A 27360-nucleotide genomic window follows, 5' to 3' on the forward strand; every position below is an offset into this window, starting at 1 on the left:
AAAAGTGACTGCAGCTTTTGGTTAATATGTCTTTTTTGGTCTTTTTCCAGTGTTCTATTTACATTGATGAGAACAGAAACATAAACTATGACCTAGGGGTTTCTGTTGGATAGCTCGTAATTTAGAACGGAGAAAGAACGACAAAGACACATTTTCCAGTTTTTTCTTTACTTAAACTCTCAAAACAACAAGAACTTCATCTCTTTAATCTTACATTTTTAACCAACTAAATCTTAAACAGACTACATCTTAATATCTACTTATCTTTTTTATATCTAAGACTACTAGCTTTCCTTTACTACATACATCTGTGTATCTTATTTTCTTCATCTTGTGTTGTATTGTTCTTCTGAACTGTGAGTGATTGTCTTGAAAGAATGGAAGAAAAGTATGTTGTTAACCTGCATGCTGCTTAAGACAGTATTTCCATAATCAATGATGGTTTAATAGAGAAACTCGGCCCTATGAACCTGAACTTTTTTATGGCTAATACCATTAAGCAAGAATGCAGTACAGAATTGGCCACAGTACAGACTTATCTCAATAAATGCAATTTTAAAAAGCTTAAAAGTGTGCGTCTTTATTATTTAGCATGCTCACATTGAAAAAGAAGTGATTTTTTTAAATGCCTTTCAAGAAATTAAGTTGTAGCTGTTGCATAAAGTGCTCACTCAAAACCGTCTCCGTGTGAGGCGGGAGTCTTTGGCCACTGCAAGGCGCTGCTCCAGGTCTCGGATGGTGTTCTGGAGACTCGAAATCTCCTTGCTCTTTTCCTCTTGAAGATGTTGAAGCTTCTAAACGAAGCAGAAGAAAGGTTGTCATTGCAATTGAGAAATAAGATTAAGTAGAAGGAAGGAAGGAAGGAAGGGCAAGACAACAATCAAAACACACTTCAGGCTTATATTTTAAAAACTGCCATACTTTGAAAGGCCTGTAGCTTCACTTTTGTGTGACTGAAAGGGAAAAATGGTATTAGGCTACGAAAATTATTTACTGTATTTAAAGTAAACATTAGGAAATGTTGATAGGAACACACTAAGGCAATTAATTTACTGAAGTTATAGTCATAGGACAAAATGCACATACCCTCCTGTAGATACTTTGTGGCAGAATAGTAGCATCTGCATAGGATTTTGACTTCGTCTGAATTCTTGCTAGTTTGGTGTCAAACTGAATCAAATTCAAAAAGAGAAAGTTATTAAGGCTGTTAGAGTTCCTCTACAGAAAAGGTATACCAACAAAACCCTTTGCTATTTATTTTGAATTGAACACAATCTGTATAATAGACATAAGTTTTTCAAATTATGAAACAACTTAAAAAAAGAACAAAGAACATCCAAACAAGATTCAGCTAAATGGTGAGTTAAAATTGCTTTGGGGGCTTTAAAAAAGGGCCCAAAGCCTGGGCACTACCTCTCTAGGTAGTGCGGTACTTTTTCTCAAGACACCATTGTTCTTCCTACCCTTCCGTGTGAGGCATGCTCTTGAACACTGAGTAGAAAATGTTTCCACATTACATTGGTGTACTTCTGTCAAGAAAATACATTGTAATCCATATTCTTAGGAGAAAAGCTCATGTCTTTCAAACTCTGAAGCCAAATATTAGAAATTGGATGCAATTTAGTCAATTCAGGGTTTCTGTTTTTGTTTTTGTTTTGGTTTGAATTAAACTGAGTAAAATTAAAAGATTTCTACAGCCTATTCTTATAAGCCATTTTTTAAAGCATAATATTCCACTATAATTCTTCTTTTTAGATTTACTTTAGTGTAGCCTCTCAGAAAACTAGAATTAGCTTTCCATGAGATTGTGTTCTGGTTTGAGGAGAGAACTAGAGAGTTATAATGAGGACAGACATCTAAGTACTAGTCAAACAATATAACCAGACTAGTCTAGTGACATGGCCCAGGTAGTAAATAAAATGAAAATTCCTAACTGATGGAAGCTAAGTTGGTGGTACATCTGAAATACGACCTGCTGCTGTATTTCAGCTGGCCAGCCAGCCCTCTCTGTGGACATACACGGCTGGGAGCCAGAGACGGCACCATCAGCAGCCGTACAGCCAGTCACACAGTGACAGCAATAGCAACAGCAGTGTTAACAGCAATAAAAAAATCCTTCTGAAGCAACCTAACCCCCTTTCTGCCCCATAACATTACCTATAGACCCCCATCAAGTACCCTGGGCATAGCAAAGCTCCTGGAAAATAAATTATTTTAATTTTTTGTTTTTTGTTTTTTGTTTTTCGAGGCAGGGTATCTCTGTGTAGTTTTGATGCTCTGTAGATCTCACAGAGATCTGATGCCTGGCTCTGCCTCTCGAGTATTGGGATTAAAGGTGTGCGCCACCACCGTCCAGCTTACTTTAACTATTTTTTAATATTAAATAATGTTAATTATTTAATATTAAATGTTATAATTTAATTAGTTAATTAATATTTAATCCCAAATAACATTAAAATAATTAATTTTATTAAGATCCGTGAATTTTTGCATAATGTAAAGTGGAAGTAGAGATGGGCAGAAGCCATGGCATAATAATGGAAAAAAAGGTTGGTAGAATTTAGAAAAATAATGCAAAAGACAAATGCTTTGTTAACACATCAGTATCCTTGAGATTCTGACATGCAGTGGAACAGAAAAGAAAAAGGAACTACAAAATTTATGAGACATACTTATTTAAAATACATTTACAAATGTTCCAAAGGAATTTTGTTTGACTCTAGAATATATATTTTCATAGAAATATGTTATGGAGAAATTTGTCTGTTTTTAGCCCATGTAAAACAAAAAGAGTTCCATGATTTCTTCTGGGGAGAGAGAAATACCAAGGATTTATTGTACTCTCCCCATGCTGGAACGGTGGCCTTTTGTCCTTCTGCAGACCAGACTGTAAACTCAGGTAACTCCTGAGTGGCTGTCCTCTTTCTCAGAGGAGGCACATCCTTCCTGGAAGCTGGGACCTTCTTCAGATCAAGTGCTGTAAAGGATATGGGCAGCAGCCTGCGGACTGAGCGCTGTGTTTGCTGGAGTGAGAATGTGGAGCATCTTCTCAGAGGGTTCTATCTAGTCCTGAAATTTATGTCATTGCAATAAGAAACAAACAAAGCATGGTTTAGACTACGGAACACGCTCCTGTTTAGCAGACTCGTAAGCACCTACTTCTAGACGTAGTCTGAGTATTTCATTTTGCTTTTCCTTCTCTTGAGTTCGTAATTTTGCATTTAACTCTGCTATTTCCATCTCCTTCTTTGCCATTAATTCTTTGTGCTTTTCTTCATTTAATTCAACTAAGTAAAACAAAAATAAATGCATTCATTTAACAGTTCAAAGTTATGTGCTTACGTTTATTTTTTCCTTGGCTTCTTCAGCATGTTTATTGATCACTTGTGTACCAGGCATTATACTAAATGCTACATACGAAGTACATGTGTTCTCTGTTTTCACTGAATCTCTGCTTTGGGCTAGGAGGCAGACATTAATTACAGCTGCGATTGGGAGGATGCAGGAGGAACACGGCGAAGTGCAGACAACTCTGGAGGAAACTATTAGTTGCTTTTCCCATCACTGTACCAACATACCCAACAAGAAGCAACTTAGGGGAAGGAAGGTTTGCTTTGGCTCACAGTGGGTAGATAGATTCAAGCCACCATGTGGAGAAGACATGGCCGTGAGTAGCTCTGTGGGGTGGGAGCCTGCAGTGGCTGCTCATCTCAGTGAACCAGGAAACAGACAGATAATATGAAGTGGGGCTGGGCTGTAAAGCACAAGGGTTATCACCCCGAGACACACTTCCTCCAGGTAGGCTCTACCTCCCAAGGGTTCCACAAGCTCCCCAAACTGCACCCACTGGGGACCAGGTGTAGAAACATTAGCCTGTGGGGGACATTTCACGTTCAAAAGGTGAGAGAATTGTTAACCAAATTTGGGGGAAGGAGCCTAAGGTGGGAGGGGCCTTTCTCAGGATGTTATCCTTAAGGCAGAGCCTCACATTTAGAGCCATTTGCGAGGTATAGATGTTCTAACAAAGGAGAACTGTTGACAGGAATACTGGCTCCACCTTAGGAGAAGGAAACAAGCGTACATGATGCGCCCACTACCCAGTGATCATTTTAAAGTGTGGTTTTAATGGGAAACCTGGCTTCAGAGCCTATCATTTGTATGCATGTAGTACCCTAGACTGCAAAGCACATTCATTTGAGGTGTGGTGGTTTGAATAAGAACGGACCCATAGGCTCATATATTTGAATGCTTACTCACCAGGGAGTGGAACTATTTGAAAGGATTAGGAGGTGTGGCCTTGTTGGAGGAAGTGTGTCACTTTGAGGTTTCAAAGCCCATGTCAAGCCCAGTATATCTCTCTGCCAAAGGATGGCTCTCAGCTACTGCTCCAGCACCTGCCTGTGATATGCTCTCCACCATGAGGATAATGGACTAAACCTCTGACACTAAAAGGTGCCTTCATTTAAGTAAATGATTTTTAAGGAAGTGAATTTTATTAATAAATCATATTTTAGAAATTGTGCATGTAGGGTAGTTTTTTTAATGTATTTTGAACAAGGCGTGACACAGTGTTTGAAACACAAAGGTGTTTCAAATGATTTTGCATAAATTATTTGCGCTATTAAGCATCAATAGGTTACAAAATAAGATACATAGAGGTTGGGAAGGGACACAAAGTTTGGATTGCTGGGCTAGAAGGTCTGAATTATTACACTTGACTGCAGATCTGCAAGTACTTGCTATACTTTCCCAAACGATCAGGCCTCTTTCCTGATCAACATCACATCTCTATGCTTCATCAAATTTCCTATTCTCTTCCCTTTCTTATTCTTGTTAATGACACACGTCATCAAGAATGGGAGCCTCAAGACAATCTCCTATTTTAGTAAGAGCTGATCAGTTCACCAAACCCAGAAGTAAGGGATTTCTACCCACAACTAATCCATGACTGTTTCAGGCCCTGCTTTTCTCCCCATTTGAACTACACATCTAATCTCTCTACTGCTACTGGCACATCAACACCACATAACCCACTTTGTCAGTCGCTCTAAATACAACTGTAGTTATGGCTACCACCTTCTCAGTCACTTCAGTCACTTCAGATTTTCTTAGCCTGACAATGTGTCAAAGAATACATACCTAAGCCATAGTCTTTCTGTTGCTGAACCTTTTTGTATAATATAAAAAGAAGGAACGAGGTAACCATTCCCTAATGTCCAACATCTTCCTCTCTGACTATCTAAAGATAACAGGAACAATTTCTTTTTTTTAAAGAAACTAAAATTTCACTTCATTGTTCTTTAAAAGCTTTAAAAACTAAAAAAAAAAAAACCCTATTTAATAAGTTTAAGGAGATCTCATTTTTCCAGAGCACATTAAAGCTTCTAAAATAAAAATAAAGAGAAAAATAAAAATAAGTGCTTTCAATGGCAGTAACAGCACTGTTTAAAAGCTGATGGTAGGATGCATATTTGGAGTAGTGTTTTATTAACATACTTATAAATAATTGTTCACTGTGGAAACATATACTGGATTAAAACCACATTTATATAAGCCATTTCTGTAGTTCAGGATATATAGGCTTTATATGTATTTAGTTTATAGCACTAAATTATTATTATACTTAGCTTAAGGGTTAAAATAGTGTTCAAAGGAATATCATTGAATATTAGTCTTTGCAAAACTGAACTTCTTGGTGCATCTCATAAAAATTGTTTATAAATCAGTACGTCAGAATCTACTCACTTTTTAACTTGATAAAAGGAATAATTAGGAAATTAAACAGAAAAAAGCTTTTGTACCATTCATACACTTGAAAATATTTGAATTTTCTCTTTTTCTAGAGTGTCACATAAACAAAACACAGTATTTTGAATCTGGATTTATTTACATGTTCGTTTATTTTTTCCTTTTTGAGGCAAGGACCAGCAATGCACCCTGGCTAGACTGGAGTTCACTTTGTAGCCGAGGCTAGCCTCCCATGTGCAGCACTTCCTCTATTCCTATCTCTGCCTCTTGAGTGCCAGGGTACAGGCATGTGCCACCCCGCCAGGCTGCATTCACTTATAGCGATGCTTCTGAGGTGGCCATACTGTGGAGTGCATCAGTGGTCGGTTCTTTTCTATTGCTGTGGATGGATGTACTGTTGAGTTTTAAAAAACTAATACTAGTTAACAAATTTGTATGATTACAAACATCTTCTCATACGCTTATTTTTCTCCTGTATATCTTCCGGGTAGTGTTTATTCAAAGTTTTTTTGCATCTTAAAATTTTTTTTTTTTTTTTTTTTTTTGGTTTTTCAAGACAGGGTTTCTCTGTGTAGCTTTGCGCCTTTCCTGGGACTCACTTGGTAGCCCAGGCTGGCCTCGAACTCACAGAGATCCGCCTGGCTCTGCCTCCCAAGTGCTGGGATTAAAGGCATGCGCCACCACCGCCCGGCAAAATACTTTTTTTTTTTTTTTTTTTTTTTTTTTTGGGCATCTTAAAAAAATTTTATATTTCATTTTATTTTATGTACATTGGTGTCAAGGTGTCAGATCCTCTGGAACTAGAGTTACAGACAGTTGTGAGCTGCCATGTGTGTGTTGGGAACTGAACCCGGATCCTTTAGAAGAGCAGCAAGTCCTCTTAACCACTGAGCCATCTCTTGATCAAATATTTGCCCATTTTCTTGTGGATTGCTACATAGTGTAGAGAGCTTGCAAGAAATTATGTGTCTCCTACCTCAGCCTCAAGTGCTGGGATTACAGGTGCCTGGCTTCAAGTTAACTTTATTTTATTTTATTTTTGGTTTTTCGAGACAGGGTTTCTCTGTGTAGTTTTGGTGCCTGTCCTGGATCTTGCTCTGTAGACCAGACTGGTCTTGAACGCACAGAGATCCGACTGGCTCTGCCTCCCTCAAGTTAATTTTATATATGATGTTCATAAACATAGGATCATTAAGCATGGCTTCAAAATAAACAAATTCACTACATACATGCAGTGAGATCCATTTTGCTAAAGAAAATTAGTGAAGTTATATTCAATAGAGCAAGGATATAATGGAAAATCTATTTAAACCTTTTATATTAATGATATAAAGATGCTGGTTCACATTAGGGAAAATTGAGCACAAACGAATGAAACTTAGAACTATTATATTTATGTTGCATAAATATAAAGAACTTAAATTAAAATGTATCAAGGCAGTGTTCATTTACTATTATTGGAAAAAATAATATGCATCTTTAAATTGTTTCACGATATATCAGAATTCAATAAATGAAAATTTAAAGTTACCTTTTTTTTGCATATCCTGATAAAGTTTGCTCATTTCGATTTTATGTCCCTCCTCTTTGACTTTCATTTCACTTATAAGTTTGGCAATATTATTCATATATTCCTAGAAATTAAAATATATTCACTTTCAATGTAATAGTTATCATTTTTGGAAATTAAAAAGGTTAATTTCCCAGTTTATATAATTTTGGCATGTAACCATATCCAGTGCTGTTTATTTATTTTCAATTAACTTGTTAGTAGGCATGCACAAAACAAGAAGTTTTATTATTCACACATATGTATCACTCTGCCGTGCTCATATATGCACCCCTTTCCTGTCCCCTCCCTCAATTGTTCCTTTCCCTCTTTCAACACAGTCCCTCTTCTGCTAAAGAGACACCTAGATTCTGCGTCAGAGGAAGTGCTGCATTTTGCTTTGCTTCCTCCCCGCTGTGGTTTGATTGTGATCCTGTCTGGATTCCGGGGCACCAGATGGCGATGCTGCTATGGAACCCTGAGGAGGCAAAGCCTTGTGGGAGAAGCCTTGAGATGGACAGCCTGCCTCTACTTTCTGCTCAAACTCAGTTTCCTGACTGCGGCTGCAATGTGGCGAGCCGCCTCGCTTCTGCAGCTCTCCCTCTGCTGTGACCAGATGTGTCCCTTTAAACTGGAAGCCCAGACAACTTCCTCCTTTAACCTGTTTCTTGTCAGGTCTTTAGCTGTGGCAACAAGAAAAGTGATCGACACACTGTCCATTACCCTTCTTGTTTCTTCCCTCCACTTCCTTGAGATTCCTTTTTCCTCCACATTGTACCTTCTGCTTTGTTCATGTCACACACACAGGCACGCACATGAGCACACACACTTCCACACCTTGTGTATATTCCCCCATCCATTAGCCTCATCTTACTCATGTCTCCTTTGCTCCCCTAAACATTTTGCTTCTACCTTCACGTCAAATATATGTGCATGATTTTATGTATTTATATAAAATCTAGGAGCCACAAATGAAAGAAAACATAATGTTATTGGTCTAAGATTGGCTTAATTTGTTTAATATGATTATCTCCAGTTGTATTCATTTTCCTATGAACAGCCTAACTTCATTTTTCTTTACGGCTGAAAAAAATACTATTGTATATGGATACATTTTCTTTTCTCTCTTTCTCTCTCTTTTCTTCTTTCTCCCTTTTTTCTTTTTCTTCCTTCTTTCTTTATTATTAATTAATCAATTAATTAATTTTTTCCCCAGCTTGATCAGTTTCTCCTGCCTCCCCCCTCTTCTATCAGTCTTCCCCTACTCCTCTTCCCCCCATCTACTTCTTCTCCCTTCCCTTCAGGAAAGTGCAGGCCTTCCATGTGCATCAGCCAGCCATGATATATCAAGTTACAGTGAAATGAGGCACTTCCTTTCCTATTAAGGCTGGACAGGGCAACCGGCAGGAGGAAAGGGTCCCAAGAACAGGCAACAGAGTTAGAGATAGCCCCCACTTCTTCTGCCAAGAGTCCCACAAAAAGACCAAGCCACACAACTGCAACACATGTGCAGAGGGTCCAGGTCAGTCCCATGCAAGTTCTCTGGTTGCTGGTTCAGTCTCTGTGAGCTCCCATGAGCTCAGGACAGTTGACTCTTTTCCTGTGGTGTGTCCTTGGCCCCTCTGGCTCCCATAAACCTTCCTCCCCTCTTCCACAGGACCCCCCCCCCCAGCTCTGCCTGATGATTGGCTGTGGGTCTCTGCATCTGTTTCTATCAGTTGCTGGGTGAAGCCTCTCTGATGACAATTGGGCTAAGCATGATCTATGAGTATAGCAGAATATCATTAGGAATCATTTCACTGACCTTTTTTCTTCTTGTTTTCCAATCATGTTTGGTTCTATCCTAGGTCTCTGGGCTATCCAGCCTCTGGGTCCTGGCCCTCCAGTCATTGTCAGGGGTGGATTCCCTCTTATAGTATGGGTCTCAAGCTGGACCAGTCATTGTTTGGTCACTCCCATAATATCTGCATTACCTTTGTCCCAGCATGTCTTATAGGCAGGGAAAGTTTTAGGTCAGGGGTTATGTGGCTGAGTTAGTGTCCCAGTCCCTTCACTGGAAATCTTGCCTGGTTATAGCAGATGGACAGTTCAGGTTCCCTATCTCCCATTGCTAGAAGTCTTAGCTAGGGTCACCCTCATAGATTCCTGGGAGTTTCCATTGCACTAGGTTGCTAGCTCATGCCAGAGATTCCCCTGATTCCAGTGGTCTTTCCTAGTATTCTCTCCCTCCATTCCCCGCCCCCTCTACCTGATCCCTCTTATTCCCATGCCCCACCCCCCATCCAGACGTCCCCTTGTCCACTTATGATTTCTATTCTATTTCCCCTTCACAGTGAGATTCATGGTGTCCCCCCTTGAGCCTTCTTTGTTATCTAGCTTCTTCGGGTCTGTGGATTGTAGCATGGCTATCCTTTACTTTACATCTAATATCCATTTATGAGTGAGCACATACTATGTTTATCTTCTGGGTCTGGGTTACCTCTCTCAAGATGATCTTTTCTAGTTCCATCCATCTGCCAGCAAATTTCATGATGTCATGTTTGTAACAGCTGAGTAACGCTCCATTGTGCATATGTACCACATTTTCTTTATCCATTCTTTGCTTGAGGGGCATCTAGGTTGCTTCCACCTTCTGGCTATTACAAATAAAGCTGCTACAAACATAGTTGAGCAAGTATCCTTGTGGTGTGGTAGAGAGTTTTTTGAGTATATGCCCAGAGATTTCTATTAGTGACTGTATAAGTTTGCACTCCCACCACTAATGGAGGTGTATTCTCCTTGTTCCACATCCTTTCCAGGTCACTTGTGTTTTTGACCTTAGCCACTCTGACAGGTGTAAGGTGGAATCTAAGAGTTATTTTGATTTGCATTTCCCTGATGGCTAAGGATGTTGAATACTTCTTTAGGTGTTTCTCTGACATTTGAGATACCTCTGTTGAGAATTGGTTTAGATCTGTATCCCATTTTTTAAACTTTCTTTTTATGTATTCTTTGTGTCTTTTTTTTTTCAGGGCTGAGGACTGTCCCACCTTTACTTCCTGCCTGGCCACTGGCCAATCAGTGATTTATTTATTGACCAATCAGCAACACACTTGACATACTGACCATCCCACAGCACTTCCCCCCGCCCTTTTTTTTTCAAAAATGGCCCCAATGGGTAGAGGGACAGGGATTAGCATTTATTTTGTGTTATATGTTCTGCAATTGCTATCACTATGCTGTTCCTGAGGGAGAGAAGAAAATACAGCAAAGTATAATGACCATTGGGAGGAACTAATATGTGCTCTACATAAAGTATCCCCATTATTTGGATGGTATGATGATTACCCAAATCACAAAGAACACAGACTCATTTCTTTTATAGTAAAAGAATTAAAAATATCAACTAACAGAATATGCTCTAAAGTACGTCTATTAGCACAACTGAAAACCATGTAGCAAAATAATTGCATCTCTTCTTGGTAGAAAGAAACAGTGTGAAAGTGGTATTAGTACATTATGTTTTGTAAAAAAGGCTAGGAATTGTAAAAGTTGCTGTTCATTTATTAAAGTTTTTACATATATAACATGTATATATGTGTGTGTATATATATACTACAGTTACATAATTTTTGGTGATGTTTGTTAATTAAAACAACTTGCTTCTTATTTGAATGAACAAATGCTTTTCAAGAGTCTAACTGAATACAATAGAATATAAACTCACCTGCTCATGGGATTTTAACTTCTCTTTCATCAAATCAACATTTCTTTTTAGTTGTTCATTTTCACCTGTGTACAAATAACCAAGGAATCATTACTAAATAGTACTTAAAATTAATGTGGGGGTATCTGTAACATTTCCATTTCTGTTCACGCACGTGCTCAATGAGTACGCACCCAGCACTGCTGGCCACTGGGAACGTGGGAACACAAGAAGTCCCAGCTTTTCACTGAACCTACAGTCTAGCAGTGTGGCAGATGCAGCAGCTACATCAGACAAACCTTCTCTATTGGCACTCTGCTTGCGATACTGTAAAAACATGTGGTGGGGAGACCTGGGTCATCTGGACACTGGGTAAGGGTTCGGGGAAGCAGCCACCCTAAGCTGAGATTTAAGAGGCAAGGCTTGTTCAGCATTAGGGAAGGGTATTCCAGAACAGAGAAGTGTGAAACAGAGGATAAGCTTGAGGGAAACAATTTCAGAGGCCAGTGTGATGGCTTGCCATTGTAAATTCTAGCTCTTGGGAGATTAAGGTAGGATTACTGCAAATTCTGGACCAAATAATAAGCTTAGGGCAGCTTAGGCTACAAAATGAGACTTGTGTCAAGAAGCCCAAGGAAAATAAATAATAAAAGCATGGGCTGGCAGGATGGTCCACTGGCTAAAGGCTCCTACCTCCAAGCCTAATGACTTGAGTTCAATCCTGGGACTTACAGGGTGGACAGAGATAACTGACTTCTGCACATTGTCTGCTTACTTCCACATGAGAACCATTCAACATGTGCCCCACCTCCCATATAGAAAAATAAACATAATAAAAATATTTGAAAAGTAAAGACTGAAAAGCTACAATTTCAGAATAGGAAACTTGGTGAAGTATAAAGAGCGAGGAGGAGATGCTATACAAATTCAAACTGCACTATCAGGAGGACATAATCTGTAAGGATGACTTGGAATTCTTACTGTATTACAGAGAATCATCAAAGAACACTGAACAATGAAGGAGTGAAATGACATGAGATGCATGCTGTTACAGCGCGCTGTTCACTCTTGAATTCACAGCAGCTGTGATGACTTGTACAAGGTTGGGCCCATCATAATCCTGTCTAGGAATGGAAGTGGGCTCAAGAGGCCCCAGCTCTTCCTGAACATCTAGAAGCAATTAAGAGTTGCTGTAGGAGTCGGGGGAGACCTTCCTCAGTGGTGTAGTCACTAGCAAGGTGCCTACGTTCCTACAGATAACACCTCATCCATGCTCTTGTAAGCAATCCTATTGTAACTACTGGGTCACCAAAATAAAACCCAATACAACTCTGTCACTCTGTCTCTCTCTCCTCCTCTCTCTGTTTTCCCTGAAATGAAAAACATACAAAAAAAAAAAAGAAAATATTTTCAACCAAAACAAAACAATATTATCAAAGGAAAGATTCCAGATAAGCCTCCTGTTTCCCCTCTATTGTGTGGGATTTTCAAGCCATGGGGACACAGTAAGTTTTCAAGTTGAAATACATATTGTTAATGGAATGTACTCTTGAATTTAAAAAGTAGTATTTCAGGGGACTTCAATCTCTTTAGTAGTAAATGGGCTTTCTTTATGATTCAGTTTTTTATGTTTTAAAAGTCTGGCCACTATTTTACTGTGATGAAATATACATAACAACACTTACCATTTCAGCTATTTTAGGCATACAGTTTAGAAGCATCAAGTATAATGTGTGTAATCATCTTGACTTCCATCTCCAGAACCTTATTATCTTCCCATAATGTATATGCTGTTCGTCAAACACTAACCTCTCCTATTCTATCCCCAGCCCCTGGCAACTTGTTATTTTCCATCTCTATAAATTTTACTACTCTAGGTACTGGGCATAAGTGGAATCATATAGTCTCTGTCCATTGTCTGGCACAGTTCACTTAGCAAAATACTTCCAAGTTCATTCATGCTGTAGCATGCATCAGAATTTCATTCTATTTTAAGGATGCATAACATTTCATCATGTGCATATTGCATATACCACACTTGTTTACCCATCTGTTGATGAACATTAGAGTTTATTCAACTCCGTTATTTTAATAGACACTTACAAAGAGAAAAGGGTTATTTTTGGTTACAGTTCTGTGAGTTTCAGTTCATGGTTGTACCTGTTGCTTTGAGCCTATGATGGCACACAGTGAAAGCGCAGGGCAGGTCGAAGCTGTCCACTGCATGTGGCTGGTTTGTGATTGAGACGCAAACAGGCAAAGGCCCTCCACCAGGGTCCTTTCTCCTATGGGATGGAGACTAAGTTTCTAATACATGGGCCTTTAAGGGTACATTTTATATCCAATCTACAGGAGGCTGCTTCTACCTTTTGGCCTTTGTGATTAATGCTGCTATGAATAGTAGTTCACAAAATTTATGTCTTTGATTTTTATTCTTTATGTAAATACATTAAAGTAGAATTTCTGAATCAAATGGTAGTTCTAGGTTTCATTTTTCTGAGTAATCCCCAGTTTGTAATGACAGCTACATTATATGATATCAGCAATACCAACACACCTTGTGTTTTGAGGCCTGGAGTTTGCCAAGTAGGTCAGGCTAGGTGGTCCCTGAATGAGCCATAGGAGTCCACCTGTCTCTGCCTTTCACCAGTGCTCGGTTTATTAGTGGGTACTACCACATCTGGGGTTCTTTTACTTTTCCTTCCTTCCTTCCTTCCTTCCTTCCTTTCTCCCTCCCTCCCTCCCTTTCCCTTTCTTTCTTTAAACATGGTTTCTATGGACTGTACTCATGTACAATTTATTGAATGAACTATCTCCCCCAAAACCATGCGTTTAAGAATGATTTCCCCAACTTACTTTTCAAATTGTGTTGATATTGAATAGTCTGTTGTAGCCCTTTTATCATAGTATGAAGAGTAGTACATTCTAAAACATAAAAGATACATTTATTTGAAAATCATTTTGGAATCTTCTTGATTGAAAGAACTGAAACAAAATAATATTTAACTGAAAATTATGTGATCTTAATAAAGCAACCAGACATCTCAAGGTAATTTCCAATATATGGTGTCTTAGGGCTATTATTCCTATGATGAAACCTGGAGATAAGAGCTACCCTGGTACTAATTTCTATCTTAGGATTACTATTGCTGTGATGAAACCTGCAGGCAAGAATTGATGCAGAGGCCCTACGGATTGCCTACAGCCCGATCTATAGGCATTTTCTTAAACAAGACTCCCTCCTTCTCCTCCTTGCCCCCTTCCCCTCCCTCCCTTTCCCAACTCCTTTTTTTGGTTTTTCGAGACAGGATTTCTCTGTGTAGCCCTGGAAGTCCTGGAACTTGATTTGTAGACCAAGCTGGCCCTGAACTCAGAGACCCACCTGCCTCTGCCTCTCAAGTGCTGGGATTAAAGGTGTGCTCTACCACCTCTCAGCAAGCTCCCTCCTCTCTGATGACTTTAGCTTTTGTCAACTTGACATAAAACTAGCCAACACATACAGTAAGTACTCTAAATTCACCTTTTATGTGAAAGGAATCCCAACACTCAGTAATGACTTTTCCAAGACACAGTACAGTGGAGACCTCCCCCTGTGCCTTAGCAATGTCTTCCCTAAAAGTGACCCACAGCTGGATACGTCTGGGAACCACAGAAAGTGTTTCCACACAACTCTTCCAGGAAAGCACATTCTAAGAAAAGAGATTAAGTTTGTTCAAAGGTGGAGGGCCATTGAGTGAGATGGTATATGATGAGGCTTTTGTTATAGCTGAGCAATATGTTCTCTTGGTACTCATAACTAAGTCCTGGGCAAGACAGAACTATGAAAGTATTGAAAACCCTACACAGTGTTACAAGACAACCTTAGTGCCATGGCTGTGGACAGAATAGAAAATACTTTCTTTAATTGTGATGATGAAAATCAAAGTATTTTGCAAAAGTTCAAAGCCTCATGACCAGTACCAGGTTCCACTTTTGTGGCCCTTCTCTCTTTCCTGCTCTCCCTTCTGGCCCCAACACCCACTCACACAAAGCCCTCCGTCACATTCTCCTTTCTCCATGTTGCTATTTCCCAGTAACAGAATGATGGTTAAATTACATTTTCCAGATAGTCTTTAGCTGCTAACTTGCTTCACTCATGCTACTGTGCTAGATGATATAATAAGAGAGATGTGCTTGGTTATTACTTGTCCTTGTTGTAATGAACATCATTTATTGTAAGGAATCTAACAATTAGTGAAATAAGGTAGCTGAAGTTCCTTCAGTAATCAGTAAATGAAAATCACTTGCTACTCTGTGCATACTAGAGGTTTTAAAAAGTATTTTTCAAATTTGAACACAAGATGGCAGGCTCAGCACATTTTTCCACATTAGAAATTAGCTAGCTAAAGAATTCTTCATGAACTAGAATGCCATTCACTGATTTAGAATAAAAGTTCTCCATTGTCCTTGCAAACTTTAAATCTACATTATCTTTCCCCCAGAATTTATTATGCCATCCTATTAAAATTTTCTTGATTATTAAGCCATTTCTTAATAATTTAGTACACCAATAATGATTTTAGTGAAAATTTAGGATCTAGTATTAATTATCAATTTGTGTTTTAGTAAATATTTCATAGAGTAGTCTAAAATATTAAATGCAATTAAAACATAGCTTTCAGCTTGGACCTGAAATGTCTCCCAAAGACTCATGTGCTAAAGGTTTGGTTCTTAGCTCATGGAGTCACTGGGAGGTGGCAGAACCTTTAAGAGTCAGAATCTAGCAAGAAGTCAGGTCACTGATGTATGCCTTCAGAACAAACTGTGGGACCCATTTCTCTTCCTCGGTTTCACAGCCAGGCATAAGGCTATGGGCCTTCTCTGCTGTGTGTCATGCCATTATGTGCTGCACCAGGCCCAGAGCAGTGGGGTCACGTGGTCATGAACTGGGCACTCTAAAACTGCCAGCCCTGAATGGACGTTTCTTCTTTTTAGGTTGATTTAGTCCAGGCGTTTGTTACAGTAAAGGAGAGAGAGTTAACTTAAGCATCTAAAAGAGTCTACCAGTGTTTAGTCTTCAACACTAATATTATTACCGTCTTGATCACTCTTACAACATATCCAGAATTACATTCTTTGGTATTTAGTCAAGATGCTACACGAAAACCTGTACAGAGATAACTTTAGCAGCCATATTCATAACAGGTAAAATTTGGATGAGAACAATGAGTCTTTTAATAGGCGAATGAATAAACTGTGGTTCCTCCACAAAATTCAGTAAAAATATTTTTTTTAATTGAGCACAGAAACGTGAAGGAATTTTAAAAGCAAAGTCAAAGAAGTCAGTCTGAAGAAGTTGAATATTATGTGATTTCAACTATCTAATGATTTGGAAAATGAAGAGCTATACACAGTAAAATGATCAGTGAAGCTCAGACATCCAGAGGGATCAATGGAGGGGAGAGGGTGTATATGCAGAGCACTGGGGCTCTTTTAGGGCAGTGACACTAGTATCTGGTTTGATACTGTAGTGATAAATGCATGCCATTATACATTTATCAAAACCCATAGACTGAATAACACAAGAAGTGAGCACTAAGTAAACTTTGCATTTTAACTACATATCTATCAATTCAATATTGCCTCAGGAGCTGTAACAAATGCAAGGTGTTGGTGACAGGGAAACGGGAGGAACCAAAGAATATATGGGGATTTTTCATACTTTCATTCACTTTTCTCTGTGTATTTTAAACTTTCCAAAATGTCTACCAATTAACAAATTCAAAATAATTTCTGTTATGATTTCGACACAGTGTCACACACTTAGAAAAGCTTTTTCATAATAAATACAAGTACTTTAAAAAGTCTTTTTGGCCGGGCGGTGGTGGCGCACGCCTTTAATCCCAGCACTCGGGAGGCAGAGCCAGGCGGCTCTCTGTGAGTTCGAGGCCAGCCTGGGCTACCAAGTAAGTCCCAGGAAAGGCGCAAAGCTACACAGAGAAACCCTGTCTCGAAAAACCAAAAACCAAAAAAAAAAAAAAAAAAAAAGTCTTGTGTTTTTATCTTTTTGACATTTAATAAAATTTTAGATGTACAGAAAATTGAAAATATTTTATATATGATTTATTTCTGATATATAATTTCTGATTATATATAATTAATATATAATAGGATATATATATATATATATATATATATATATATATATATATATATATATAGCCAGTTACCTCTATTACTAATACTCTACATATTAGTATGGTATATCTGTCACAATCTATGAACCAATATTGACGTTATTTGCTAAAATTCATGCTTTATTTACATTTCCATGGTTACTTCTTTTGCTTGCCCTGGGAGGCTCTCCACCATACCACTGCATACTTATTTGCCATGTTGTCTTAGGCTGCTCTGCTCTGACAGTTCTGTTTCTTTGGTTCTAGTGAACTTGACAGTCTTTGAAATATTGGTCATGTATTTTGTCATGTCCTGTGGGAACTTGCGTGATGTTTATTTCATGATTAGATTGGGGTGGTAGAAATGGGGAGGAAATTTACAAAGCATCATTTTCATCATATCATATCATATCATATCAAAGGAACCTATGGTTATTATAATATTGTTTCGGATGTCTCTGATCATGTGGCAGAGGTAGCATTTGGCAGGGTCAAGGTTCAGCACCATGTAATTATATACTACACCTTGTGATACTGTGTGCTTCCCTACAGTAAAGGAATTACTGTACTTGGCCCACATTTAACTACTGGAGTCATGCTCCACCTAGCTAGAACAAAATATCTACATAAGCCACTTGGAATTCTGCCACACGGGAGATCTGTTTCTTCTTCCTTTGTTATTTATTTATAAAAGTGGATTAGGGGTATTTGCTTAGCATTATGGGTATAATTCAACACTGTTCTTTTTGTTGCTGAAATCATTCCAACTTTGCTCAGTGAGAGTTCTTTCAGTTGGTTTCTGAGTTGTTTTTGACAAATTCCATCATTATGGGTTTATTTTTCTTCTTTTCTTTCACTTTTTAAAAATATGTTTTAAGATGAGAAAGGCTCTCTCTTTCTATCCCCGGCTGGATTGAACTTATAACCCTCCTCCTTAAGCCTCCCGAGTGCTGGAATTCTGTAATGTAACACCACACCTGGCTATTTTTTTCTGTTTTGAGTGTTGTCTTTCTTGTGGCACTACAAGATACTTCAGTTTTACAGTATAAATTTAATCCTAATCCTACACTCACCCAGTTCTTTTTATTAGAGAAAGGTAAGATTCTTCTTTTTATTAGAAGTTAGTATCTGGGCACTGGATCATTGCTACTTAGGGCTTCTCAGTAGACACAGCATGAAAATATATGTGCTAAATGGTCATCTCTGAAATATATATATACAAGTAACATTATACAGACTGGGCAGGTTGTATTTGGGACTATATATGTATAGACGTATACATATATTCATGTAACAACAATTAATAAAAAAAGGCCATGCATTTGAAAGAAAGAGGGATATAGGGAGGGCTTGGAGGCAGGAAAGGGAAGGGATAAATGACATTATCATAATCTCAAAAAAAAAAAGTAATAAAAATAAAAACCCAAAAGGAAAAAATATGTGCATAGTTTCATTTAAAAAATGCTTCCACATTTTACTGCTTTGTGTGTGTGCACATGCATGTGTGCATGCAAGTGTGACGTGTTAAGTCAGAGGACATTTTGGGGAGCTGATGTTCTTTTTCCTGTGTGGATCCTGTGGCTCAAACTAGGGCACTGGACTTGGCTACAGGTGCCTTTACCCACTGAGCCACCTTGTCAGCTCACAGCTTCACCTTAAACTCTTAAAACTGGTGACCCATCTTACATTTAAGTAGTAGGAACTCAAGTTTTGCCCCATGTGGTTTTATAGACCTGCACTGAGCCTTCAATTTGCCATTGGTTACCTGGGTAGTGTCTGGTAGAAGACTTAACTTCCTTCATTGTAGTTTTTGCATGTTTTGGAGGAGTACTAAAAAAGAGTCCTATGAGACAACAGTCTGCAAAGGTCTACATGCACTTAAGGTAGGCGACAAGCACAGGGCATAATGCCAGCCCCTGTCATCATCGTCGTGAGCACCCTCATCATACTAGGACTGCTTTAGGCAGCGAAGGACTGACCTTCTTTGATTGTGGCCTCTTTTGTTTGCATTATCTTTAATAAACTATTAGTCTTCTCCAGCTGGATATCCAGACGGTTGTTCTTTCCAGTGGTTTCTATCATTTTCTGCAGAAGAAATTGGGACCATATTATCAAGGACACTATTTTGGTTCTTTTGTTAAGAATATGAAGACAAATGAGAACAAAAACCATTTGACATCTGAGAGTCTAATAACTGAATTTGGGATATAATTTCAAACAAACTACAGTATACCGAGCCTTCGATTTTCCCTTTCTTACACGCATAGCCTCTGCTAGTGGACAACTTCCTTCATTCTAGGTTTTTTTTTTTTTTTTGTTTTTCGAGACAGAGTTTCTCCGTGTAGCTTTGCGCCTTTCCTGGAACTCACTTGGTAGCCCAGGCCGGCCTCGAACTCACAGAGATCCGCCTGGCTCTGCCTCCCGAGTGCTGGGATTAAAGGCGTGCGCCACCACCGCCCGGCTTCATTCTAGGTTTTTATGTAGTTGAAACTACACCAAGAAGAGTCCAGTGAGACAACAGTCTGAAAAGTCCTACGAGCACTTAAAGTAGGTGACACATGCAGGGCCCAATGGCAGTCACTGCAGTGAGCACACAAACAAGGAGAACTATGACCTGTGAGCACCTTTCTTTCAATTATTCAACCTTTAGTTCCATGTTAACCACAGGCGAATACCAAGCATAATGGTAGATGCCCAGAGTCAGCTTCTCTGGAGGCTGATGTTGGAGGTCTATGTCCTGAGCTCAGGAGTTCATGTCCAGCCAGGACACTCCAGTACGGTTTTGTCTTACAACTTTTGCTTCCAGACGACTCTATGATGACATGATTATGCTACTTATTCTGTTCTGCACTTAGCTGCTCCACTTAGCACTATTATCTGGGAGACAATATCACAATCACAAATCTACTGCATTCTTTATACAGCTATTCTGAGTCTTAGTTTTGAAGATGCTATTAGGGAAGATTTTGTTGTTTATAATTTTTCTATTATAGACAATAAAGAAGAATTTTGAACATGTCTCCTTGGTATCTTTGTAAACAGTACAATAAGCTTCCTTGTACTCTTTAAGTATATCAATTCATCATCAAGCTTGTGTTTTCTACACTTCCATCCACTTCCCCACTTTTTTTCTTAAGCAGCTCACATTGTATTACTTTATCTGTATTACCATTTATGTATTTCTTATGTATCTTTCTAAGAGGTAAAATTCTAAATATCAGAATTCCATATCCAATTTAAAAATGGACAATTATTTTTATTTACGATACTGGAGACTCTGATAATGTATTTTTAAATTAATGTCCAAGCATATCGCACTGATTCCTTTTTCACGAGAGTACTTATTTCTTTTCCATGTTGGACTATGAAAATCCAAGTTTTAGGCAAAGAGAAGGAAAAGAGAACAGGTAGAATGGGGAAAACTAAATATATGTATGTTCTATATTATAATTAGTCATCATGGTAGAAGACGAAACATGAACCTACTTCACTTTTCATTAAAACTACTTTGGAGTTTGTGGGTATTCTGGCATTCCCTTAACTTTAGCAAAAAGACATCAATTGTTTGTTTCCTTGCCCTAGGAACATTTTTACATATTAGTACAAATAAGTTAAAATGACAATGGGCATTATGGAAGAGGAGGTAGAAAGAATGTAAGAGCCAGAGGCTGGGAAGAGTATTGTGAAATGCTGTCTCCTGGATGGGACCTGGCTGTTGTAGTCATGACTCATAGCAGCCGTGGCCTGTACAAGACCAAGCCAGTCAACGTTCCAGTATGAGTGGGAAAGGGCCCAGGAGCCCCTACCTCTAGCTGAGGAGCTCCTCGCAACTGATCGGTGGTGTAAGGGGTGATATTTCTTGGTGTGGCTGTGTGTGGCTGCTGGTAGGTGGACCATATTCTGGTGGGTGTGTCACGTCTCTATGCATGCAGGAAACACTAACCAGACTTAGTGAGTTATTGAGGAAGAAGAATGAGGAGGGGGAGGAGGAGGAAGAAGAGGAGGAAGAAAGAGGAGGAGGAGGAAGAGGAGGAGAGGGAAGAGGAGGAGGGAGAGGAGGAGGCGGAAAAGGAGGAGGAGGAAGAGGAGGAGAAGAAGATGATAAGGTGGGAAAGGAAGTACTGTGTGTGTGTGTGTGTGTGTGTGTGTGTGTGTGTGTGTGTGTTCCATGGTATATGTGTGGGGGCTTTGGGTTGGATAGGATTGAGAAACATTGCATACATGCATGAAATTGTTGAAGGACAAATAAAATATTAAAGTTTTAAATACAAGAAAGGATTTAGCAAAATACATTTTCATTATTCAAATCTGGCTCATCTTTTAAAAATTAAAAAATACGTTTATTCAACAACAATGACACATTGTACTATAATAACATACAGTGAAAAAAACTAAGTTTATTGGTGTTTTCAATTCCTGGTATGCTATTCTTTGGGATTTGGGGACAATAAATCGGCATTCCCATGAATTTTCAGTCTTCACACTTTTTACCCCCTTGAGACATGGCTTCCTTGTGTAGCCCTGGCTGTCCTGGAATTTGCTTTGTAGACCAGGTTGTCCTTGACCTCTGAGATCGACCCCTCTGCCTCTGGAGTGCTGGGATTAATGGTGTGCACCACCATGCCTGGCCACATTTTTATTATTTAGCTAACATAGCTAAAATTCATGTTTAAAGACTAACATACACTAAGTTAAGTAGTACTTAGAAAGAAATACAGCCTACAGAAATAGTCAAACAATGAAAAACCTAACTTAAAATTTGGGTCTCCCAGTAAGGAAATAGCCCCTCATGGAACCAAATGTAGACACTGCCCATTATATTTTTAAAATCAAAACTTTGTTTATTTTTATGTGTGAGTGTTTTGACTACATCTAAGCACACCATGAGTGTATAGTGCCCTCGGGTGTCATAGGAGGGTGTTGCATCTTCCGAAATTAGGGTTACAGACAGTTGTGAGCTGCCAAGTTGGAGCTGGGAACTGAACCCTGGTCTGTAAGAGCAGCCAGTGTTCCTAACCACTGAGCAGTCTCTCCAGCCCTGGCTCCTTTTTTTATGATGAATTTTCCTTTCTTCCCAGTTTCTCTCCTTGACAACAATCTTTTGTGTTTCTCTCCAGTCATTTGCTATGTGTCTTTACATACCTTTTCTATCTGCGAGAAGTCATCTATCAGTTTGTCAAGATTCACATTGCTAATCTTCTTCATACTTCCTTCATTGCTTTGATCCATTCCTGAATAGTGAAGAGCAGACGATATTAAGGAAGACCCAATGCATCACAACATTGGTCATAATTCAAACACTAAAGTAATTGTCCCCTGAGCTCCATTTTACTTGGAGAACTTTTGTTATACTCAGTATTAGCAGCAGCCAAATATATCATTTTCTCTACTCACCCACCTCTGCCAAATTTTCTCTAAACATATCTAAAATTTGTATGGTTATGTATACATGTATAGAAATTATTTGCCTCTAATATTTAATATAATCTAATAATGCCACCATGACCTAACACTTATCTCTTTGCCTATCAGCCTGGCTGGACTTAAAATATGATATATTATCCAATCTGAGGCATGACTTCAAAGGTAAGCATTCTCACTTAATATGCTAAATATGCTTTTTAAAATGTTATGCCACAGATATTTGTTAGCTTGTTTATGCTTCATATTTTGTCTGGCAGCATGTTGAGTAAATAAATGATATATAGGAAGTAATGTACTCACAAAAATGTTTCTGTATTTCTATCTTTTCCATTTTTTGGATATGATTAAGTTTTAGTAACTGCTAACAACTGAAATAAAGACAAAGTTTCAGTTTTAACCCTATGGAACCATTAATAACAAATGCTTCAGAATCCCACAGGTGAACTCATCCACACAGGATGGTGAAACTGAATGTAGCCAGCATTTAAATGTAGGAGTGGGAAGGTGTCTTAATAGAATCAAGATTAATACAATATCAAAGTATGAAATACTTGTCAGTAGACTTTTCTCAAGTAAAAAAGGGGTTGAAATGCAAATCTGAAAATCAGGTATTCTAGATTTGGGAAAACACCACAAGCCAATGTATTGGATGATAAATAAAATTCCTGAAGCAGTTACTAAAAATAATTTTTGGTGGTCATATTGTTGTTAAACTGGACGTTGCCTGATGTTACTTCATCAAGAAATACCACTTTCTTCTTTTTCATATTACTTGATAGTATCAGACTGTAATGGTTTTGAAATCTGAATTTTGGTTATGCACTTCCAGTTTATTGAAATATTATCAATTATGTATCACATATGAATAAAATTATATTTAAATTCCTTAGTAAAAACTTGATCATTGTGGTAAAAATAATTATAACAGACCCCCCATGATAAACAGTTAAATTATTTGTTGAACAAAGTTTAAAAAATCACTAGTTAACATTGCTACTTAAATACGAGAGAATATCTTAAGTATTTAAAAACCTTTCCCTAACTTTATTTTTCTTTTCAGTCCCTAATGTTTCAAATAATTTTTAAAAACTTGTTCTGCCACAGAACTAGATTCTTGAACTAAATGCATTTTAATTAATTTAATTTAATTAAAGCCTAGATTGTCTCCATTTTTCTTTTCTTCGTTGAACACATATAACTTACAAATATGGCTGAGGATGTTGCTCAGTGGAAACGCATTTGCTTGACCAGCTTGTATGTGTGTGGTAGAGGGCAGTCAGCGAAGAACTGGGTGGAAGTCCCCATCACGGGACAAACCAAACTTAATATTAATTTTCTATTTACTACTTCCTGCCTCTGTCACATTCATTTCTAGATTTTTTTTTTTTTTTTTTTTCAAGACAGGGCTTCTCTGTGTAGCCCTGGCTGTCCTGGAACTCACTAGTAGGCCAGGCTGGCGTAGAACTCACAGAGACCCATTTGCCTCGGCCTCCCGAGTGCGGGGATTAAAGGTGTGCACCACCACTGGCTAGCCATCTCTAGATGTCTTAATTGCCCTCTTCCCCCAATTTCCTGGGTCCAGATTCTTCCCACAAATGTGGTCTTGCCCAGTGGAATCTTGTGAGTCAGCGATTCAGTGCTGCTGACTTCTCTCTACAGAGCGGAGAGTGATTTCTGACTTCCGAGGCTCAGCCTCCCCCAAGTCCACAGGCTAGCAATAGATCCGTTTCCTTCTCTGGCTTCAAGCCTGTTGACTTGTGTCCCAGGGCTTGCCTTCTCCCCAGCCCCCGCCAGTCCTTGCCGGTGCCAGGGGCGGGGCAGGACTCAGGGTCGCTTCTTCTTCTTCCTTCTGAACTCTCCAAGAACTCGCTCTCAGAGCCCGTGGCTAAAGGCCGCCATGGCATCCCAGGGTCCTCAGGGCCGAGCAGACACGCAGGGGTGCGGGCGAGGGCCACGGGTCAGAGAGGCGGGTGGGACACAACTGGAAGAATCCAGGACACTTCGAAGAGCTGTAAGGAAAAGAATCTCTGGAAATTGGAGTTCGAATCTCCCAGGAAGACCTTGGAACCTACCTGCCACCACCGCGCAACTTCCAGTCTCCCGCCAGGTCCTCCGGGCAACGTGGCCGGTCCGCTCCAGATTGCTGTCCTCTTCCGGGTGGAAAGCGGGTTCCCTCAACTAGGGGTCCGCCGTGCTCCTGACCTGTCCGTGCTCAATCTTGGAGCCCGTGACACGGGGCATCCTAGCTCCCTTCACCAATTACTGCCTCCTAGACGCTTTCATGTGTTTCTTAGACCATGGACCAACATTCAGCGACTGCCAGAATAATTACTGTTCTGCTAAGTCTTGAATAAACCACACCTATGCTTGGTTTCTGTAAGTCAGCACAATTAAATAAATAATAACCCATACTCATTCCTGTGATTCTATTACAGGCCTTTCAAAGTACCAGATTCAGTTAATAGATACAGTTTCCTATCTAGTGTTTTGTTTTACTGGCTTACAGATTCAGGGCATGGACTCTTAGTTAGGTTCTACCTCAACTCTATAGGTGTCTTGGGTAAGTTCTTATTTTATTTTATTTTTTGTATGTCTCAGCTTTTTATTTATATATAGTATGATTTAAAAAAGTTTCTACCCATGAAGATTGTTGTACCAATTAATGAATTTATGCACTTAAAAGATGATTGGGTTTCTTGCTTCGAGTGTTCAAAAATTATTATAATTTCCAATGTTGTCCAATAGCAGTTGAAAATGTATCAGCTGCAAAGTTTTTTTTAAAATGAGAAATACAAGATTTACTTTCATTAATTTAATTTGTCTATAGGATCAAGCAGAGACATGTAAGTGGTAATAGGATTATTCATACTTCATTATTTGAAAGGTGGTATGGCAGATAGTGCGAAGTGGATCCAAGTGGAGAATGTGTTCCTCACCACTCCAAGTGGTAAGGTTTCTTTAACATGAGTATTAACACATAGGGATATTAAAAATAAATGGCTATTGGGAATCTTTACATGTTTGTCAGGGATATCGGTCTGCACTTTTCCTTCTTAGATTGTGTCTTTACTTGGTTTATAGAGAAACACTGGCTTCATAAAAGGAGTTTGGAAGTGCTCTGCCTGTTTCTCTCTTCTTTTCTGAATAATTTAAGAAGCATTGCTTGTAGACCCTTTTTGAAAGCCTGATAGAATTCTGCCGTGACTCCTTCTGCAATGGGCTTTTTTTTCAGTCAGAAGACTTTATTACTCTCTCAATCTCCTTGTTTGTTAAAGGTTTGTTTAAGTTGTTGATCTCTTCTTGGTTTAAATTTGATGATTCATGTCGATCTAGAAATGTGTCTGTTTCTTGTTAGATTTTCTAACTTAATAGAGTACAGGTCTTTAAAGTACCCCTTTACAATATTCTGAATTTCTGGTCTGATTCTGGTGATTTGGATCTTCTCTTTTTTCTTTGGTTAATGGGGCTAAAGGTCTATCGATCTTGTCTAACTTCTCAAGAAGAAGCTCTTACATTCATTGATTCTTTGTCTTGTATTTTTTTTCTATTTCATCTATTTCTGCTCTGATTCTTATTCTTTTTTTCCACCTATAGGATTTGGATTTGATTTGTTCTTATTTTTCCAATTTCTTGAATTGCACCATCAAGGGTTTTTTTTTTGTGATCTTTCTGATTTTTTGCTGTAGACATGTAGAGCTTTGCTTGAAACGTTCAAAGATGATAATTTTCAGTGTTGTCCAGTAGTAGTTGAAAGTATGTCTGCTGCCAAGTTATTATTTTTTTGAGTGAGAGACACAAGATTTACTTTCATTCATTTGATTTTTAAAATAGAATCTTTAGATATAAGCATATAACCTTGAGTAACCACAGATACCAGGAAAGCAAAAAGGGACCCTAAGAGAGTGTGGGGAAGGAGTTTTATAGAGAGAGATAGTAGGACACAAGTGCCATGAAGGGCAAATGAGAAAATTGAGAGGAGGGGGACACTCTAACTGGGAAGTGAGGAGGATGTTATTACAGAGGGAGGACTAAATAATATTAAAGATGTTTGAAAAAGCTATAAGAAAACATTATTTTATGTTTACTTAAAATTACATATATAGTATACACAGATGTATGTACATATAAATTTATGTATAAATTATATATAAATACGTACATAAATATATAGTTTAAATAGATTTGTACAATTTGGGGTGATACTGTTCCCCACAAGAGACATGGACTAACAAAATCCCCAGTATCAGACATGGGAAACATCCCTTCTAGTTGTGGGTTGGGGGAGTCTAAGAGACTGTCCCCAAATATAGGCTATTGCCAATGCCCTGGGTCGCCTAGAACTTGAAGGTAAGGCTCTAACACCGAAGATACTAGGAGTTGAAGGAATTAAGCTGGCATCCACCTGTAAACCTCCTCTCTGAGAACTCTCTCTCATAGTACCTGAAAGTGTTATACAAACTGCTAAGGAAGAGGAGTAATCAACAGTTCTACCCAGCTGTAAAGCCTAGAAACCATGAAAATGACCAGGCAGATAAGGCATCACCTATGGGGCATACTGGGGGTAACAACTGCCTAATTGGACTTCTGCTCAAGAGGAGGGAATTCACACTTGGTACTGTAAACCTCCCCAACTACCCATGGCTGGGGAGAGCATGGATCCTAGAGGAGAACCTATTAGCGCCACTTTCCCGTCTTTCTTTCTCTTTTCTTTATTTTTTAAATATCTATCTATCTATCTATCTATCTATCTATCTATCTATCTATCTATCTATCTATCTATCATTTATTTATTTTGAGTG

At 38.7% G+C, this 27360-nt stretch overlaps 1 protein-coding gene across 1 annotated transcript; it reads right to left on the reverse strand.

Moving 5' to 3' along the window:
* Positions 1 to 151: 151 nt before the first annotated feature.
* On the reverse strand, positions 152 to 24703 carry Ccdc152 (coiled-coil domain containing 152). The gene is made up of 9 exons (XM_059276346.1): positions 24634 to 24703; positions 22280 to 22368; positions 19117 to 19222; positions 13839 to 13907; positions 11004 to 11068; positions 7280 to 7382; positions 3160 to 3287; positions 1087 to 1170; positions 152 to 794 (listed from the first exon to the last, which is right to left on the reverse strand). The coding sequence occupies exons 2-9, from the start codon at positions 22364 to 22366 to the stop codon at positions 672 to 674; spliced, it is 765 nt and encodes a 254-aa protein (XP_059132329.1). The 5' UTR covers positions 22367 to 22368; positions 24634 to 24703; the 3' UTR covers positions 152 to 671.
* Positions 24704 to 27360: the final 2657 nt, after the last annotated feature.

Source organism: Peromyscus eremicus, chromosome 11 (assembly GCF_949786415.1).
Source record: "Peromyscus eremicus chromosome 11, PerEre_H2_v1, whole genome shotgun sequence".
Taxonomy (NCBI): Eukaryota; Metazoa; Chordata; class Mammalia; order Rodentia; family Cricetidae; genus Peromyscus; species Peromyscus eremicus.

Excerpts from the sequence above, each read along its gene's own strand:
- Ccdc152 (XM_059276346.1), bottom strand. The coding sequence starts at position 22,366 with ATGGATCAAAGCAATGAAGGAAGTATGAAGAAGATTAGCAATGTGAAT. Across the intron at positions 19,223-22,279 it reads ACTTCTCGCAGATAGAAAAG|AAAATGATAGAAACCACTGG; the intron begins GTATGTAAAGAC and ends TTTCTTCTGCAG. Across the intron at positions 1,171-3,159 it reads TACTCAGACTACGTCTAGAA|TTTGACACCAAACTAGCAAG; the intron begins GTAGGTGCTTAC and ends AATTTGATTCAG.